Source organism: Ascaphus truei, chromosome 12, assembly GCF_040206685.1.
Source record: "Ascaphus truei isolate aAscTru1 chromosome 12, aAscTru1.hap1, whole genome shotgun sequence".
NCBI lineage: Eukaryota > Metazoa > Chordata > Amphibia > Anura > Ascaphidae > Ascaphus > Ascaphus truei.
In genome coordinates this window covers 8,354,598-8,375,123 of record NC_134494.1, presented here as the reverse complement: position 1 = coordinate 8,375,123, position 20,526 = coordinate 8,354,598, and the positions used below count along the sequence as shown (strand labels likewise).

At 42.7% G+C, this 20,526-nt stretch overlaps 1 protein-coding gene across 3 annotated transcripts in view; it reads left to right on the top strand.

Annotated features, from left to right (window-relative positions):
• LOC142463887 (tesmin-like) overlaps positions 1 to 12,271 on the top strand; it is a 365,821-nt gene extending 353,550 nt beyond the window's left edge. For all 3 annotated transcript variants that reach the window (XM_075566708.1, XM_075566710.1, XM_075566707.1), the window contains one exon: positions 11,417 to 12,271. In XM_075566708.1, coding sequence (XP_075422823.1) covers positions 11,417 to 11,609 — 193 coding nt within the window. In that variant the 3' untranslated portion in view covers positions 11,610 to 12,271. The remainder of the gene's footprint in view (positions 1 to 11,416) is intronic.
• Positions 12,272 to 20,526: the final 8,255 nt, after the last annotated feature.

The window sequence follows — 20,526 nt, the reverse complement described above, 5'->3', positions numbered from 1 at the left end:
ATTGCCCTAATCACTAATTGTTTGCACCACAAGAGAGATAACTAGAATCCCAGAAATCTAATATGGAGAATAGATATCATGTGTGCATGATTAACTGCTTTATATAATATTATTACTATCTACACCACCATTGTATGTATTTATGTATGTATTTAGCTTTTTAACACTTTTAATCACTTTTTCACATCATTGGACAATAGTCCAAGACCCAACAAGGAATAAAGGTTGTTTTACGCCATGTAATTGTACCAGCACCAATTGATGCCAATCCAATCATCAATTAGATATCAGCCTATAAAGAGGGAAGACACAGGGCATCCGGCAGGAACCTGACGAAGCATCACTGCGAAACGCGTAGTTCCCTGCCGGAGCCCATTGACTGAAGGACCCAGCCAGCCTGCTGACATCCGGTAAGACCTCCTCTTCCGGTCCCGCCGTCGGACGCGACCACGGGAGCCACACTGGTGAGAGGAACAATACCGGACGATCGGGCTGATGCTGGGCTGTTTTCAAAGCTGTATCGTGAGTGTTATTTTGTTTTTTGTACCTAATAAATCTTATTTGCTCACTCACCGAGTTCGGCCCTTTTCTTTCAATTTGGGCACCCGGGAGAGAAGCAACTCACATACTGCCTCCACTAGGAGGGTGAGAAAGCCATTCATTGCTTCTGGCAGCATTCCGTGAAGGAAAGACTGCACACTAGACTCTGCTAACCAGCCCCATTATCCCTTTTAACCCCAGACCAACAGCAGGCTATACAAACACACAGAAGCCCTGCTAGTCATCCACATATAGCACATATTTTGCATCTGCCCACAAATAGCTCAATAAACCACACATTTTTATTTAAGAATTTTATTTAAGAAATTTTCTCTTTTTAAAATATTTTTAATAATATCAAGTATCCTAAAGGAAAACTTTTTTACTCTCTATTGTACTGTTTGGCTACCAAAACACTAATTTCAAGTTCCATATCTTCTTATCTCCATGTTCGAGCTAAATCCCGTGCGCTGACCAACCCTCCATCTCCACCCTTGAGATGTGCTCTGCCGTGTAGTGGCTCAAGGGCTTGCAACACTGGCCAAAATGTTAAACTAAAAGACCATTTAATTCAAAAGATATCTATACATATATATTTAGGCACTGTACCGTGTATAAGTTTCACTGGATGTGCACTGAGCTCTGTCTGTGTTTCATGTTCTGTCTCTGGTTTCAAATATTATTTGGTATATCCCTGTATACCTTTCCTATCTAAAATATGTCAAACCTTTTTTTGAACAAATCTATTATATCTGCCATCACAGTTTTCATGGGTAATGAATTCCACATTTTACTGCTCTTACTGTAAAGAACCCTTTCCTTTGTTGCTGGTGAAATCTCCTTTCTTCCAACCTTAAGGGATGCCCCCGAGTCCTTTGTACTGCCCGTGGGATGAATAGTTCTTTTGAAAGCTCCTTGTATTGTCTCTGAATATATTTGTATATAGTTATCAAATCCCCTCTTAGACACCTCTTTTCTAATGTAAATAAATCTAATTTAGCTAGTCTCTCCTCATAAGTTAGATTTTCCATCCCTTTATTTATTTGGTGGCTCTTCTCTGCACTCTCTCTAGTTCCATAATGTCTTTTCTGAGGATTGGTGCCCAAAATTGTACCCCATATTCAAGGTGTGGTCTTACTAATGCTTTGTAAAGGGGCATAATTATGTTTACTTCCCTTCCTTCCATTGCCTGTTTGATGCAAGATAAGAACTTGTTTGCCTTTGCAGCTACTGTATGACTTTGGGCACTATTGCTAAGCCTGCTGTCTACAAACACTCCTAAATCCTTCTCCATCAAGAATTCCCCCAATTTATCCCCATTTAATTTGTATATAATGTAATAATCCATATGGAAACAAAAAACAAAAATAAAAGATCGTTACAACAATCTAGACAGAAAATGTGTACACATGTACACTTGCTCAAATATCTTTTTTCCTCCGCTGAGTAAAAATTGGAATCCTACTCACAGAAATTACTAGAATATAAGACTTAGTATGTGGATTCCACTGGTGTTCTGGTCCCAAATTAGTAGCTTGGTCTCAGGCTCTCCGATCAGCCGCACAGTCCTGACTCCTCTGACTCATCACCGCTCAGACTCTCTTACTGACGTCACTTCCAGATGCTTCCAGCTATGGAGTCCTAGCTGTGTCAGAATACCCTACCCCTGAGGAAGTGACCCACAATTAGAGTCTTCAAACGCGTAGGATGTGTACATTTTTATTTTTTTCTGCACAGGATTGATACCAGAGGCCGGCGGGAGTCCTCGGATGGTCACCACGGATGTCAAGGGGCCTCCAGGTGGTCTCCGTGGGTATCCGGGTGTCCCCGCTGGCCTGTGGTATCAATCCTGTGCATAAAAGAAAAATGCAATACATTAAAATAAATACACCCACCCCCCAATACATGCAGTACAGTAATGGGCAAAATTACTATTATCCAGATATGGATAATAGTGCATTTTCCGATTTAAAACAACACATAAATAAGCAGCATAAAGTAAATTAAACTGGCACATACCCCTGCCAGGATGAAGACTGTCCTCATCCTCATGACCGTCCTTGTCCTCCGTGGGCATCAACAGCAACAGCACAATAAAATAAATTGACTGACATGGTGGCACTCCCATGCCCTGTGGGCATGAGCAGCCACTATGCCAGGCAACATGCATCCTGCCAATCTTCAAAAATAGCCACTTATAAAAAACACATTTAATTTTAATCTTAAAAATGCCATAAAAACATTGACTAGCATGGATGCACTCCCATGCACAGTGGGCATGAGCTGCCACTATGCCAGTCAACATGCATCCTGTCAATCTTCAAAACAAGCTTCTAATAAAAAACACATTCAATTTTAGTCTTAAAAATACCACAAAAAGAGAGGCGGAGCTTGGGAGCTGTGGTGCATGGATGTTTGTTAGCTGAGCTCCAGCCCGTCAGTGCAAACAATTAACTAAATATTCAGCATTTTTGGCACAAAAATTTACAATAAGACATCCTCCAGTATCTGAACAGCGGGGGATGCCGCTGACCACAAGAAGGGGCAGAAAAGTCACTTCAGTAGCAAGCTACTTCCATAAAACCCCTTGCAAGTCCCCTGCAGCAATGGCGACGGGTGGGAAAAGCAAGGAGAGCAGGAACAAGGACAGACCTCTCCCCCAATTGCCCAACGATGAGACGGTCACAGACACAGATCCAGGGGCAAACAGACCACCCGCAGGAGCTAGAGACCAGGAGTGGGCCAGGGTTAAGGATATAAAAGAATTATGTGGGGAGATGAGGACATTTTTCAAGTCTGAACTATGGACCCTACGCAAAGACCTGGACGCCCTGGGAGAACGGACCAACACGCTGGAGGTAAAGTCTGACAAAAAAATATCAGCCCTGCAGCAAACTAAAGCTGAGGTTGCTCCCTGTCGGCCCAGGTGTGGGAGATAGGGGACAAACTGGAAGACTCAGACAACAGAGACAGGAGAAACAACCTCCGTATCAGGGGGGTGCCGGAAGCTGTAACAGACCCAGAATACTTCATCACACGCTGGGTTGAACACCCAAACCCAGACGGATCTGAAACAGATAGACACCTGGATAGGTGCCATAGGGCGCTCCGCTCCCGCCCCCAACAAGGGGACCCCCCCAGAGACATTATTGTCCGTTTCCATTTTTTTTAAATGAAGGAAACCATATCCCAATAGACCAGGAACCAAAAATATACTGAATTTGACGAGGTCCAGTTCCAAGTATTTCAAGATTTAGCCGAAGCTACGTTGGCCAGGAGGAGGAATTTATGGCCGGTCACAAAAGCGCTGCGGGACAACCCCATAAAGTATCGCTGGCTGTTCCCCTTCGCTCTGCTTGTGATAAAAAATGGCACCCCACATACCTTAAGAAGACCAGAGGATGGTGGGGCTTTTCTGCGCAGGTTGGGCCTTGAGCAGTCTTCAGGGTCCCCTGGGTCCTCCCCACGTCCTTCCTCAAATGGGGGAGGCTCCGGTGACCTCCTGGAGAAGGGCTGGTTCCGTGGCCGTGCCCCACCAAAACTAAAAGCTAAAGACAAATCCACGTCAGCCAAACCTGTAACATACCCCGATGGCCCAAAATGACACTCCTGGGAAGCTGAGCTACCCCTGATTCGTCTAGAGAAGACATCACTACTGCCCCAATCAGAAGACCCAGAGCGCAGACGAGCTGCCGGGAGGCGTCGTCATGGACGTACTTGGCGATCTGTCGTGGATTTTCGAATGGCGGCCATCTTCCCTCCTTCTTCCTGCTGGGATGAGCGGGAACCTCCCAGATGGCGGCTGCCCCCCTTCTTCTGGTCCCGCCCCTCTTCTTCCGGTCCCGCCCCCTCTGCTTCCGGCGCCCCACGTTGGCGCGGGCGGGCTCGGGCACGGACGGGATGTGCCTGGCGACCCACCGCGGGTTCTGGAGGGGCGGCCGTCTTCCCTCCTGGGTGGTGCGGGTGCCTCCGAGGAGAGGAGAGGCGTGCTGGCCGCGCTTCCGACGGCCACCTCCGGCCACCTCCAAGATGGCGGCCTCCCCTCTTCCGGTCCCGCCCCTCCAATTCTAACGTTGGCGCGGGCACGCGCATGCGCACGCAACCACGGACGAGTGGCGCTCGAGGGGGGGAGTGAGAGATAAGAAAGCGGGAGGGGGGGAGAGAGAGAGACAAGTAAGCATGAGGGGCGAGGGGAGAGAGAGAGACAAGAAGGCAGGAGGAAGGGAGAGAGAGAGACAAGAAGGCAGGAGGGGGAGGGAGAGATAAGAAAGCAGGAGGGGGGGAGAGAGACAAGAAGGAGGGGAGGGGGAGAGAGAGACAAGAAGGAGGGGGGGAGAGAGACAAGAAGGAGGGGAGGGGGAGAGAGACAAGAAGGAGGGGAGGGGAGGGAGAGAGACAAGAAGGAGGGGAGGAGGGGGGAGAGAGACAAGAAGGAGGGGAGGGGGGGGGGGGAGAGACAAGAAGGAGGGGAGGGGGGGAGAGAGACAAGAAGGAGGGGAGGGGGGGAGAGAGACAAGAAGGAGGGGAGGGGTGGGGAGACAAGAAGGAGGTAAGGGAGGGAGACAAGAAGGAGGGGAGGGGGGAGAGAGACAAGAAGGAGGGGAGGGGGGGAGAGAGACAGGAAGGCAGGGGAGGGGGGAGACAAAAGGGCAGCAGTATACTATTAAATCAGACCGAACGGTTTAGGGGACGGATACTAGGCGGAGCCCAAGTTAGCCACAGGTTAGGATGTAGTTAGGCTTTACACAGAAATGTCATATAGGGGTAAAGGTTAAGGTATGCAAGATTCAGAGGGGAGGTTTAGAGGTGGGATTTCCCACACATCCCTATAGTTACTCACGATACCCTCTGAGTGTTGTCGTTTGAGGTGTTTGTAAAAGTTTTTATTATCTACAAAAGTTATTAGTTGATATATTGCTGGTACAAGTTTATATAAATAATGCTTTAAGATGCACTGGTGGGGACTACCTCCGCTGCAGGCTTCTCCTATCTCGACCCATTCCCTGGTAATGGGTCGTATTCTAGTCCCTAGGAGGCTAGTCCCTCGGGACACAGACAAGTCCACCGTTATGGACGGTCTGTCAGGCCATACCTATGGGCATAAGGATCTCTCTGGGTCCACCCCAGGTGAGATCTTCTCAATTCTATGTATTCACTGTCAGAAACACACTGTTTACGCTGTCATTTTTGTCTCTTTGTTCGTTATGTGTTATATGTTTCCCTGCCCCTTCCTACCTTCATGTGTCCCCCCTCCCTGGGCCCTGGCCTCCCATTTCCCCCATTCCCCCCCCAGAGGAAAGAGGAGCAGACGGCAAGGGAATATGCGGTAAAGACATCTCCACATCATCAGTCAATCCATCAGACGGATATCTCGGCCCTAGGAACGGGGTAAGACTATGGCTCATGATACGCCCTGCACACCCACTACCACTAGATGGCCCTTAACATCATTTCACATAACGTAAAGGGTTTCAACAGCCCCTTAAAACGCAAGATAGAATTTACAGAATATAAAAGGCGGGGTGCCGACATATTGATGCTCCAAGAAACTCATTGCGCCCCCCGTTTCATGGATAAGCAATACTCGCAGTTCTTCCTCTCATCAGCCCCTGAAAAAAAGAGGGGAATTGCTATACTTTTCCACAACAAGATACCCTTTAACGTTAAAACAGTTAAAAAAGATAAGGAAGGTCGCTACATCATCCTAACGGGTTCCATACATGAGCAACCTATTACCCTTGCAGCCGTGTACGCTCCCTGCGAGCAAGACGAAAAATAATTTGATACCTTGTTCCAAACTCTGAATATCTGGGCACAGGGCCATATTATTATTGCAGGGGATTTTAACATAGCCCTTCAGCCAGCACTAGATAGATCCAGCTCCCCCAAAGAGAGTAACAAAAAAGCGAGACTCTCCCTGACCTCAGGCCTCCTGAAGAACCATCTAGCGGATATTTGGAGAGAGTTGCACCCGCTGGAGAGAGATTACACGTTTTACTCCTATCCTCACAACTCATATAGTAGAATCGACTACTTCTTCGTCTCTAGTAGACTGGTCCTGCTGGTCGCCCGTGCGGTAATCCATGATATTTCATAGTCAGACCATGCACCTATTGAGTTAAGGTGTAACCAAATTAAACATGGCAGACTGGGGGCTAATTGGAAACTCAATGAATCCCTCTTAAAAATCCCTGATATATGTGAATACATTGGTAAAGAAATTAACCAATTCTTTGAAATCAACACAGGCTCTGTGGAATCCCAGTTAACTCTATGGGGGGCTCACAAGGCGACTCTCAGAGGCACGTTGATAAGTGTCGCGGCGAGACGCAAGCGGGAAAGGGACGTTAAAATTATCACACTCAGTCTAAACTAAGCTCCCTATCTGAGAGACATAAAAAAAAAACAGATCCGCAGGTCCTCAAGGATTTGAAAGATACTAAGATTGAATTAAATATGCTTTTGATGTCCAGGGCAGACAATTCGTTATGTTGGTCCAAGAGGAAATTTTACGAAAAGGCTAACAGACCAGATACGATAAGAGAGAGCCTAGGGGCGGATTTCACTGGGGAGGAATTAGCCACGGTGATAAAAGAATTGAAACCATCAAAGGCCCCGGGCCCGGATGGCTTCTCGGGGCTGTACTATAAAAAGTTTCGCAAAGTGCTTACCCCAAGGCTGCTCAGAATGTTTAACGCAATATTGGCGGGAGCCCCAATCCCTGGAGAGAGGCTCCGGGTGTCTATATCACTAATCCATAAATCAGGCAAAGATCCGCTGGAATGCAAAAGCTATAGACCAATCTCCCTGATTAATACTGACATTAAAATCTACGCCAAACTGCTGGCCAATAGACTAAGTCAGATCCTGCCCAGACAGATACATCCAGATCAAGTCTGATTTATTAAAGGTAGACAAGCAGCGGATAATACCCGACGAATCATTGATCTCGTGGAATTGGCTAACAGTGGAAAATCACAAATTATGATGTTAAGTCTGGATGCCGAAAAAGCGTTCGACAGGATCGACTGGCCGTATTTAAAAGAGACGATCGGGCGTTTGGATTTGGGGAAAGGGTGAGTGAAGCGATTATAGCACTTTACTCAGGCCCTACTGCTAGGGTCATACACTAGGGCTTTCCATCTGCCCAATTCCAAATTAAAAGTGGCACGAGACAGGGGTGCCCATTATCCCCCCTCCTGTTTGCCCTTTGTATGGAACCCTTAGCAGCTCTGATCCGTGGCTGTCCTGATATAGTTGGGGTAAATATTGACTCGCAATCCCACAAAGCAGCTCTATAGGCTGACGACATTCTATTATTACTTTCTCGACCCCTCACGTCTCTGCCAAATCTATTTAATCTGCTAGACAAATTCACTAAAATATCTGGATTCAAAATCAATCTACATCAGAAGCTCTAAACATCAGCCTCCCCACAGAGGTTGAAAAGCTACTAAAGCTAAATTTCAATTTTAATTGGAAACAGAACCAGATTAAATACTTGGGAGTCCATATTACTAAGGATGTTAGAGACATTTATAAGGCAAACTACCCCCCCTATTCAGATCACTAATAGCTGACATCTCAAAATGGTCCTCCCATAGAATCTCTTGGATAGGTAGGATACAAAGTATCAAAATGAATCTTCTCCCCCGTATCCTATACCTATTCCAAACACTGCCGGTGCCACTGAGACTGAAAAACCTACTCTTGCTTCAGTCTGATATCTCCAAATTTATATGGGGCGGTAAAAAACCGAGAGTAAACAAATTGACCATGAAAAAACCCTCCACAGCAGGGGGCTTAGCGGTACCTTGTCTGTGGTCCTACTATAAAGCGGCGCAATTAAGCCAAATTGTCCAATGGCACTCCAACCCTGCATTGAAAAGATGGGTGGAAATAGAAAGGGCAAGCTGTGCCCCGATATAGCTGCAATCCTTGATCTGGCTCCCCAAAAAAGCACATACAGGTGCTGCCATGCCGCTTTCCTCTGTGACCAACTTGCTGTAAATATGGACCACCTCAAAGCACAATCACTCCCTCACCACCAAAAATTCCCTGATGTCCCCTCTTTGGGGGAACTCCGATTTTGCTCCCGGTCTGCAGTGCAGTAGTACCTCTAGTTGGAAAACGGCCGGCTATGCGCGCCTTAGAGACATGGAGGGCAGTGGCAACAAAATTAAATCATTTGAGCAAATCAGATCTGAAAAGCATATCCCCCATTCTGAATTTTTAAGTACCTGCAGGTCCGAGCATTTTATAATAAACTAGCTCCTTATTCAGCGTTGACCAATTTTGAAAAGCTCTGTCTGGCAGAATCAGACACTTCTGTACTCACATCGCAGTTATATGGAAAAGTGGTGGGTTCTGCTGACCACGGACAGGGACACCCGAGATACAGATCTCAGTGGGAATCTGACCATAGGGAATCCCTAGAAGATGAGGACTGGAACGATATCTATCTAGCGGCTGCCAAAAGCTCAATCTGCACCACACTAAAGGAGAATGCATATAAAGTCCTAATGAGATGGTACCACACCCCACTAAAATTATCAAGGTATGTGCCGGGACTCTCCCCGCTGTGCCCTTGACAGTGCGGAGAGTCGGCTGACCTGTTACATATGCTATGGTCTTGCCCCCGGATCGCCCCTTATGGGAAGAAATTTGAAATTGGACTCAGAGGATCTTGGGCCTCTCGATTCCCCTCAACCCGTGGCTGTTCCTCCTGAACAAACCACTATAAGGGCTCTCAAAGGCAAATAATAAATTAATCGGGCACTTTTCCCTAGCGACCTGGTGCGAGATCGCAGCAGTATGGAAACTTAATGAGATCCCCTCCATCCCCAAGATTCGGAACAGGATTTGGCATGTCTGCCAGATGGAGAAATTAACAAGCTTGGTCCCCTCGGAGCAGGGACTCCTTTCTTAATGTCTAAAGCACTTATTCCCATGATCTGTTATTTATATTATCTGTTATTTATTTGATTACCACATGTATTACTGCTGTGAAGCGCTATGTACATTAATGGCGCTATATAAATAAAGACATACAATACAATACAATACAATGACACTGGCAACAATTATCTGAAGATCTGGATACCCTGGCTGGCCCAGACAGACATCCCCGGGGTGGAGCGTGCCACAATATGGCATTGATAGCTCTAGATGCATTCTCCTCTGGCTGTTCCAACATCATCCCTACACTAAGCTCACTGTTAACATGAACAATTGGACATGAGAAGTCCCAGGCCGAAAGAAATCTGAAACTTACCTAGCCAGGATGATGTCTAGAAGCCCCAACTAAAACGGCAACAAGAATATGAAAGCAGCCGATCTACCGCGGGCCGGGTGATGTCTCGGTTAGTCTTGTCCTGTCTTGTGTTGTCTTGTTACCATCCATAACGCAATGTACTGTCATTCTTTTTTTTATTATATAAATTAATTTGGATTTATAATTCACTTTATTTACATATGTACCTGCTGTGATATAAACTGTTCCTGTACATTACACCAATAAAAATTTTAAGTTATAAAAAAAAAAAAAAAAATACCACAAAAAATTGACTGGCATGTTTAAGATAAAAATTGAATGTGTTTTTTTATTAGTGGCTTGTTTTGAAGATTGGCAGGATGCATGTTGCCTGGCATAGTGGCTGCTCATGCCCACAGGGCATGGGAGTGCCACCATGCCAGTCAATTTTTTTTATTGTGCTGTTGATGCCCACAGAGGACACCGACTGTCATGAGGAAGAGGAAAGTCATCATCCTGGCAGGGGTACGTGCCATTTTAATTTACTTTATCCTGCTAATTTATGTTATTTTTTAAATGGGCAAATGCACTATTATCCATATCTGGATCATAGTAATTTTGCCCATTACTGTACTGTGTGTATTGGGGTGTGTGTATGTATTTGAATGTATTGCATTTTGTTATGCAAAGGATTGATACTGCAGGCCAGCGGGGCCCCCTGGACACCCACTGGAACCACCTGGAGGCCATGGACACCTGTGGGAACCACCCAAGGTCCCCCGCTGGCCCCTGGTATCAATCCTGTGCAGTAAAAGGAAAAAATGTTTTATGTGGGGACACAGACAGTGGTTGGGTTGTGTATTAGTGGGTGGGTAGTATATATTGTAATGTTTATTGGGGGTATAGGCGGTGAGTGAAGGGCCAAATACACCTTCACTCAGCCCCTCTGCCCCAATAAACCTGCTACAGTGTTGTGCCTTAATCCCTTCATTGCATTAGCGGCTAGCTGCTAAGGTAATGAAGCTGCTTACATTTTATTTTTATTTATAGTGTGTGTGAGCAGGGGGTCTCCTGAGCTGAACAAAGTTGATTTCAGCCTCAGGGATCCCCTTACTTCCCGAGATACAGGCCCAGATATGGGGTGCGGGTATCCCTCTGCTTTGTTTAGATCCCACGGTCACGTGACCCACAGGAATTCTACATGGCGCAGATACCGGCACCCCATAACGGGCCTGTATCTCAGGAAGTAGGGGGTCCCTGGACATGAAATCAATGCTATTCCGGTCTGGAGACCCCCTCCTACATTACTGTAATGTTTAAAATTAAATAAAACCCCCGCGATCCCCTGTGAAAGGCGCGCAGTTAGAGTAACTGATTGAGCCTATCGCTTACTGCGTGTCTTTTACAGACAGGGTGACCCCGGTAGGATTAAAACAGCACGGACATCTGCTGTGTAAATCCGATGGGCGAATCGTCTGCTGAATCAAATTTTGAAAGAATCTTGGGGAAATCTCGAAAACCATTCCGAGAAATGATCGGATAATGGCCGCTGCATCTGTTTATGTGTACTAATAATATATTACCATTTACACTTAATATGTATATTTTTCTTTATACATTTAGGCTTAGATTCACCTGTATTTCCTGGGAGGTGGTGGAAGCAACATGTGCTTGTCTTCTAGCACAAGGAGAAGAAGCCGAAAAAGAGCAATACTCTGCTAGTGTTGCAGAACAAATGATATTGGAAGAATTTGGTAAATGCTTATCCCAAATAGTTCACACAGAAATGAATTCCAAGGCAGCACCAATTGAATGACATTTTAAATTTTTTTGGGTGGTTAAAAGATAATTATTTTTATGGCTTGACCTAAGGAAAAGTGCTCTTGAAAGTTTGTAAAAGTTACCAAACAGTATATTAACCCTTTTTATGTCAAAGTGGCCTGCAAAACATTGCAGCGCAATATTGCTCGCTCCTCTGGCAGCGAAAGGATTACTTAAATCATTTTTGCACAAATGATCCTGTGTGTATTTTACTGAATATTTTAAATAAACTACAAAAAATTAGGCAATTCATTGTTATGATATACTAATGAACTTCGGAAATTCTTTGTGTGCAATATACTGTAGGATCCGTTTTCTCACTCACTTAAGAAAATGTAAACAGAAGAGAGGCTTTCTCCATGAAGCACATTTTAAAGATGTCTAACCGTTTGTTTTATTTAATTATTTCTTTTTCGAGTTTGACAACATTTGATTTACGATACTGATGGTGAATTTAAACTAAGAGAAGTATGACATGCATTTACTGGCAGTCCTTAGTTACAGAGAAAATATGTAAAAACAAATCTGTCTTTAGACTTTTGGAAATATATGGAAAATGTGTGTTACCTCACTCAAGCCCCCATAGTGAGATCGCGTGCTGCCAGGGAATAGGTAGAATATATCTAATAAAGTATACTGTATAGGAGTACACCAAAAGGTCCAAAATGACGGCGCACCACAGACCAGAGTTTGATTATATCATGGTCTAAATGTGCGACTAAAGACAAACAGTTAAAATAATGTTTATTTAAACAAAATATAGATAAAAAGGTAAATCCTAGATCCTAAATCTCTAAAGTGAGAGATATAAACCTCTAGCTAGAGGCTGTGCATGTAGGCATATACTGATGTAAACAGCCACTCAGATCATAGTATAATTAGTAAATGCTTCTGCTGCAGTATGCCAAAAATAGCCTTCAAATGATGTACAGTATTTAATTCAAAGAAGGTCTGAAGGTATAAACCACACAAATGCGGTGAATACCTACTCAGTAGAATAGTGTACTGATAATCATAGAATAGATCATCTCGAAGGAATTATGGGGGAGAGATATTAATATATCAATGTATGGTCCCTAGGTGTACAAGAGTAAATGTTCTATTGCAGAGAGAAGTAGGTAATGTATACCACAGTGACTCTGAGAAGGCTATACTGATGTTGGTAGCACGTCTCTGTTGGTCTAATCTCCTAGTATATGTATACTTTAGTGCTATACCAGGTACTTTTGTTGGTATCACTTACATATGTATCAAGACCATATCCAGCTCAATATTAGGTGTATATCTTGGAATGTTGTATCTCACTGTATCTTGATGCCAGTATCTGGGTGTTGTGCAGTTTGTGAGTTGGTTGTCAACATAGATATTTTAAGCTGTAGTGTGTATCATATCCAGCACAATATTGAGTGCATACATAAGAGTGTTATATCTCCCTGTATCGCAATGCCAGTGCAGTGTTATGGTTATTGCCGTGTGTCGTTTCCGGCAATCCAGCTCAACAGTTCTTACAGAATCATGTGGTTTAATCCATGTATAGTATGTAACACTTTAATAACAGTTCTGTAGGTGCTGCAAACGTCTTTAATGAATTTGCAGCAAATGAGTAAGTAGCTGCTCTTGTACGGCATTGGTAAAGTGCTGCTAGGTGTTCATGTGCATGCTTAGGTTTGCATACCTAATAGAGTCACGTGACTGACTGGATATGTCATATGCAGCCCTCTCCAGTAATGCTTTTGGTGCTGTGCAGTACGTGAGTTGGTAATCTACATAGCTATTTTAAGCTGTAGCATAGTATTTAGGCCACGATGTTGAATTAAATACTTCATTTGAAGGCTATTTTTGGCATACTGCAGCAGAAGCATTTACGAATTATACTATGATCTGAGTGGCTGTTTACATCAGTATATGCCTACATGCACAGCCTCTAGCTAGAGGTTTATATCTCTCACTTTAGAGATTTAGGATCTAGGATTTACCTTTTTATCTATATTTGTGTAAATAAACATTATTTTAAACTGTTTGTCTTTAGTCGCACATTTAGACCATGATATAATCAAACTCTGGTCTGTGGTGCGCTGTCATTTGGGACCTTTTGGTGTACTCCTATACAGTACACTTTATTAGACTTTTGGAAATATCTACAAAAATTGTATCAAAAAACAATTACCTTTGAAAGCAAAGGGTTTTAAAAATCAATAAATAATTGTGATAAAGTTTTTGTTGTACTTGTATGCTGCACCTTGGCAAGTGCAGATGGCAGATCTGGCTGTTAAATAACCCCTTAATCTTAAAGTTAAGCATTTACTTTGGTGGACAATCACAAAATCTTCATAAAACATGCCACCTTGTGGTCATCTGCATGAAATTGAGACACCCAGAACACAAGCACTTAGAGCCAGTTTCACAAAGCTTCATTAAGTCAGGGCTCATAAAGTTTTTAATGACCAGTAACAAACGTTATGTTCCCTGATGTTAACACCAATACACAAAGCTAATTATATATTAAAAAACAACGCCCATTACTGATCTCATTAGAATAGGCTTAACACCATGTTAAGTTACCACTGACTCACGTTAACTGCATCCAGACCTTGAAATGTTGGGTGAGGAGAGAAACCTCATTTAGTAGTGTATGAAATTATATATATATATATATATATATATATATATATATATATATATATATATATATATATATATATATATATATATATATGTGGGGACACATACAGTAGTTGGGTTGTGTATTAGTGGGTGGGTAGTATATGTTGTAATGTTTATTGGGGTAGAGGGGGTGAGTGAAAGGCCAAACACCCCTTCACTCAACTCCTCTGCCCCAATAAACCTGCTACAGTGTTGTGCCTTAACCTCTTCATTGCCTTAGCGGCTAGCCTCTAAGGTAATGAAGCTGCTTACATTTTATTTTTAGTGTGCGTGAGCAGGTGGTCTCCTGAGCTGAACAAAGTTAATTTCAGCCTCAGGGACCCCTTACTTCCCCAGATACAGGCCCTGTTATGGGGTGCCGGTATCCCTCTGCTTTGTTTAGATCCCACGGTCACGCGACCCACAGGATTTTTACATGGCGCAGATACCGGCACCCCATAACGGGGCCTGTATCTCGGGAAGTAGGGGGTCCCTGGACCTGAAATCAATGCGATTCTGGTCCGGAGACCCCCTGCTACGGTACATTATTGTAATGTTTAAAATTAAATAAAAACCCCGCGATCACCTGTGAGAGGCGCACAGTTAGACTGACTGATTCAGCCTATACATATATAGTGTATATATATATACACTCTTGAACCTCCCTCCACATAACATATGGATAGGCACCAGTTTTCAAAAAGGAGTACATCTTAGACACATGTGTTGGATGATTAGAATGGCTCAGTGAGTAAGGACAATGACTATACTGTTAATTCACTGACTATGGCACTGAATTTGAAGACTGGTTCAATTCCTGGTGTCGGCTGCCTATGATCTTGGGCAAGTCACTTTACAGTATCTCCCTGTGACTCAGCAAAAAGCATAGATTGTAAGCTCTATGGGTCAGGGACGGTGTCTGCAACAAGGTCTCTGTAAAATACTACATAAAACTAGCAGCGCTATACAGTATAAGAACAAACAATTATTATTATTATAGAGCTACTTCCCTGAATAGCAGAGGTTGAGTTCTGGGCCTTATACTTCAACTCAACACAAGGCGCATTAGGCTTGTCAGTGAAGGACTTATGTAAATCCTTTAAGACCGTGTGGTGTGTGAGTAATTTAATTATGCTTTGCATTCTCATTAGCATATCTAAGATGTGCTCGTTGTTTTTTTTTTGTTTTTTTTTATCATTGGTGACGCTCCATATGTTATTTCGAGGGTTGTTTGAGTGGATATATTTAGTTCTGGTGACTACTATATTAGGTGTCTACCAAACCGTATCATATTTCAGGGTCAGGATGGAGCTAATATGAGTCAGTACTAACTTAAAATTATATTAAGCCTATTCTATTGCAGGATCTGGACAGACATAATGCCACCTTCAGGTATGACCTGTTAAATCCTTGTAAAAACTATAACAGAGCTCTGTGGATAAGCATTGTTAGGCTTTGATTATACCAGATGCCACAGGATGACAGCGCGATCAGGTGACTTCATCCTCATGCTGCCGCCAAGTGGCATCTTGAACAGGCAGAGGAGACAGGGAGGTGTAGCCATGAGCGGTTCGCCCTCATTGGCTGAACCCCTCATGTGACTCAGCTGTCACCTCCAAAGAACAAATTCCTCTGTCTCCTCTCCAGTCTGCCACCCTACAGTTCCAGGCGGCGCGCATGTCACTCGAGGTATGGTTACCTCAATTGGATCAATGTATTTTGTTTTTGTACCACACGACGCCTCCGGCATTTTTTAGTATAATAACCGCCTTACAGGGGATACCTCTTTTGCATATTATTAACACTAACGTCTGTTATAGTAACTCAAGGGTCTATTGCGCCTGAAAACATCACGTAACACTGTGTTAGTGAGTTCTGAAGATACCTGTTAGTACTTACTGTAACATTAACATTTAAGTCAATAGTGGCGCTTTGTGGATCTGGCCCTTAATGATCTATTTGTCAAGGTCTTCCAGTTACAAAACAGGTAAACAAAAGTAATGGAGGCCCTTCCAGGATACGCAGAAGAGAGTTCATATATTTTGGATGGGGCCACAGAGTGTGAAATATGGATAAATAGCATTAGTAAGTTGCATGTGACAAGGAAAATAAAATTTCAAACATTTTGGAAAATTTGTTGGTATAAATAATTTTTTTTCTTTATGTTGGTGAATGACCATTACATTTTCAAGTAATTTTAGCTATCTAATTATTTTTTTCGCACTTGTGCCCTTAAGACTGCAATTGTATGTATATGCTCTTATTTGCATATTTTCTGTTTTTGCATCATCTACTTTGATGTATTTGTTAGATAAATAGAATTTAATGTGTTTACATTTTTAAACAATGCATGTTTGAATCTATTCAATAAAATAATATTGCTGATTAAATTATTATGATTATGACGTTTTTTTTTTGTTTTTTTTACTATTTGTTCTCTTGCTTTTTCGTTTTTTTTAGATCAGATAATACTGTAGATGTTTTCATTGTCATGGTTGAGTGGAGCTTAATATACAAAAACTTATATTAACTGTTAGATCTCTACAGATTAGGTTATCTTTTCAGGGCAAGCTAAATATACTTTCTCCCGGGGGCAACGCACGGCACGGATATGTTTCTCAAATAGTATGGCAGACGGGCCCGGAGCTATAAGAAATCAGAGGAGACTATGGCTGAATTCTTACAACTGGATTTAATGGTTCACAAAGCAGCTTTTTATACATGAGGCAGGGACAAAAAAACCGTTGTCATCTGTTACAAATATGGATTACACATCTAAATTCACATGTAACCTTTACATAATGCATTTTCTGTAAATCTTAAAACATTTAACTGCTGAGCAAGAGATATACAATGGTATCTTTTAAGGCAGTCCTGTCTTCTGGTAGTCCTTGCTTTAACAGTATATGACAGGCACGAAACAGCTGGTCTCAAAGCTATTTACAATGGTCTTATGAGAAATAGCAAGGCTAGCTAGCGTATACTGTTTTTAACCTAATCAATCCCTGAGGGGAAAAGGAGACAATTTTTAACCTTACATCCCCTACTTTTGTTCTGAAAGAACAAACCAATTGACCAATCCCATTTATTCTTCTGCACACCACTCAGGAGAGGAAAAACTCCAAGGGAGAAACCTCCAAGAGACCATGGGAATGCAGAAACCTATCTCTTTTAGGTATCTCGTTTGATAATCAGAGATGAAGATATGGGTGGTTGACGAGTACCAAGACAATTGGTATTTCTCGCTCTCTTTGTGGGAGACATATACGTAACTGTAGAGCTACTGCACCGACACACTTTATTCGAGCAAATACCCAGTATGTACCTGGCAGATACCTGGAATGCGCCGCTTCTCACCTCTGACAAGCCCCGTTACGTTTGCCTTCCCAGCCTGGGTTCATTCCTGGCTGACGGGCGGCTGATCTGTTAAATGATAATGATTATGATTTAATAGGCTGCAATGCTTCGCGTGTCTACCAGATGGCATAAATTCATGAATTGTAATGCAGTATATATATATATATACTGTGCAGTATTGCAGCCAGCGGGAATAAAATGCTTCAATCCCTGCCTGAAAATACCTCAATGCACTCGGGCAGAAAACAGTCACAAACCTCAATACACCCGGGTATACCCGAATTCGTGGGACTAGCCGAACTCGAATAAAGTGTGTCGCCAGTGTAGAAGCAGAAACAGCTTTCTTTGGCAAAAATAGAGCTGATTACACTTTTAGCCATCTAGATTAATTCATACACACAGAGTAATAAACTTGCGATTATCCTAATACTGTAAAGAATTTCATTCTCAATACACCTAGCCAATTTCCAAGGCCAAAGGTAAAATCAAACTCTTTTGGTTCCTCTTGCATTCTAGATTGAATCTCTGCTAGAGTATCTATATCATGGTGTATGCTTTTTGATTGGGTGTCAATATAAGAACAGCATTCTTTACCCACTAATTTACAAACCCCTCCTTGTGCTGCCATTAGATAACCCAATGCCATACAATTTTGCAAAACTACTGTTCTTATCTATTGCTGAGCCTTAAAAATAGCGTCTTTAAGTATCGTGAAAAACGGCATTTATATTGACTACTAAAAAATCTCATTTTGCATATAAATCATACATTCCTAAAAGGGTATTAGACCTCCCGCTACTCTCTTAACTGAGCTATTTTTAAAAATGAATGCCTTTCAATTTCATATTCTTTGCTTAGGTATGATGAACATTATTTAAATTCTATTTCTGAGCATAAGTGGGGGTTGGTGTGGGTTAATTTTTCCTAGGAGCGACTGCCCAACACATACATCTTAAATTCTACATTTACTCAGAATATCGGAACAGACAAAATGGCTGCCATAGTCAAAATGGTTGACTTGTGATCCTTTCCTTGTGGTTGACACACGCCCTTGGGTGACCTCCCCACCTTCCTCATATCCAATATTCTCAGCCCCCTCTTATCCTTTAGAGACAGTCTTTTTAAAGAACAGTTAACCATATCATAGTCCTGCCGGACCAAAAAAATAGTCCCATAGTGCATAACTTGATTCCTTTCTGGCCATTGTATTGGCCCAGTTGATTTCTTTTTTTTTCTTGGTCTCTTCTTCTGGGGGACTGCTGACATCTTCATCACCAAAAAGAGACATAGCATCGGTGGGTGGGTTGCAACGCACTTCTGGACCAAAATTTGCTGTTCATAACACAGAAAGTAATGAGTAGGACAGGCACACATACAAAAACATCCACTAGCTTCGCTCCCAGCGAAATAATCTAACCACCAAGTCCCAACAAATCCCAACCCTCATCTCTACCTTCAAACACTGGAACCACTTTCCCAAATAACATAACCTGGTCTAGTTGCAGGATAATACTTTATCTATCCTTCTATCACAGAGTCAATAATTTCCCTAGGGTAAACTTATATTTCTACTCCCTTCATAACCAATATCTTATATCTATAGTTCTACAAGTATCTTATAGCATTTTGTCTTTTTCCAAGGGGTTAAATATAACTCTTGTGTTCCTGGCGTGCAACTTATTGGGTATGGATAGTACATTGGGATATATTGCACCTAAGATGTGGGCTTCGTTTACCAGGATTCCATTATATAACAAAATATTCTTGTTACTACCCTATCGTCTTCATGTGGACACCAATTATATAAACCTATTAGAATTAACATTGCACTTAGAATAATAAAACCTGTAAAAAGAAAGGTTATTAAAAAGTTCAAAGTTCATATGTTGAGGTCCGAATTTTCTTCCTATGAACTTTTCTCCTTTTTTTTTAGTTAGTGCCGGGTTTTCTTATGAACCAAAACACCAACTGAGAACGGCTGTGTCTTTAGGCCTTCCCTCCTGTGCTGAGGTTTAATTTGAAGCGACTGTGGGTGCACTTGTGTAACATGGATCCAGGAAAAATACTCTGACTGGGTAGAATCTGGAATGGGGCTCTCCACTTTAGATGAAAAGCGCTTTTGCGTCACCTTTATCTTCATCTTATTGGAAGGACTGCACCTGGACATGAGACACTCAGACAATTGCATTAGTTTCACACAATAGATGCTGATTAAAATCGTCTGTTTAGAGCATAATCATACAACATTAAATCTACAAGGTACCTAGGGTGACCATTGGTCTTCCCATGAGAGAAAATTATTTCTGATTGTCACATTAGGCCAAGCCAAATACACCTTTATATTTAAGGGATCAGTCACAAGGCAAAACAGGCAGAAAAACAAACTGTGGTTTATTCGGATAAGACCTTGAAAACACACAAACACAAGAAACAGAGAATATACTTTGGGGGACCTTATACTTATTAGGAAAATAACTTGGGGAGATTTGGGCTCCAAATCCAGGAGTCTGGGGGACACAGGGAAGCCCTGGTGTAATTCACCCTGCGCACTGTCAAATCATGCCTGCTTGCTGGGGAAAATTAAGTGACTACCAGCACTTTGGCCCCCCAACTCCTGCAACCAAAATAATTATATTTCCACCCAAATATCCCCTGAAACTGAAACACAAGAAATCTCACAGTTCCGCTAAGGGAAAATGACATAGGAAATAACAGGGTCAGTTCCCTTTCAGGCACTCCATATCTGAGCTGGGGCATTGGAATGCTTATTCACATGTAATTCACCAACCTGGGTTTAAATCACCGGACAAACACAATGCATTGCAGGTTTAGAACACGTAAAACCAACATGTAGACACAAGAGCTTGCACTCCACCATTTGCACCTATCATGTTCTAAATAGGTGGTTCTAA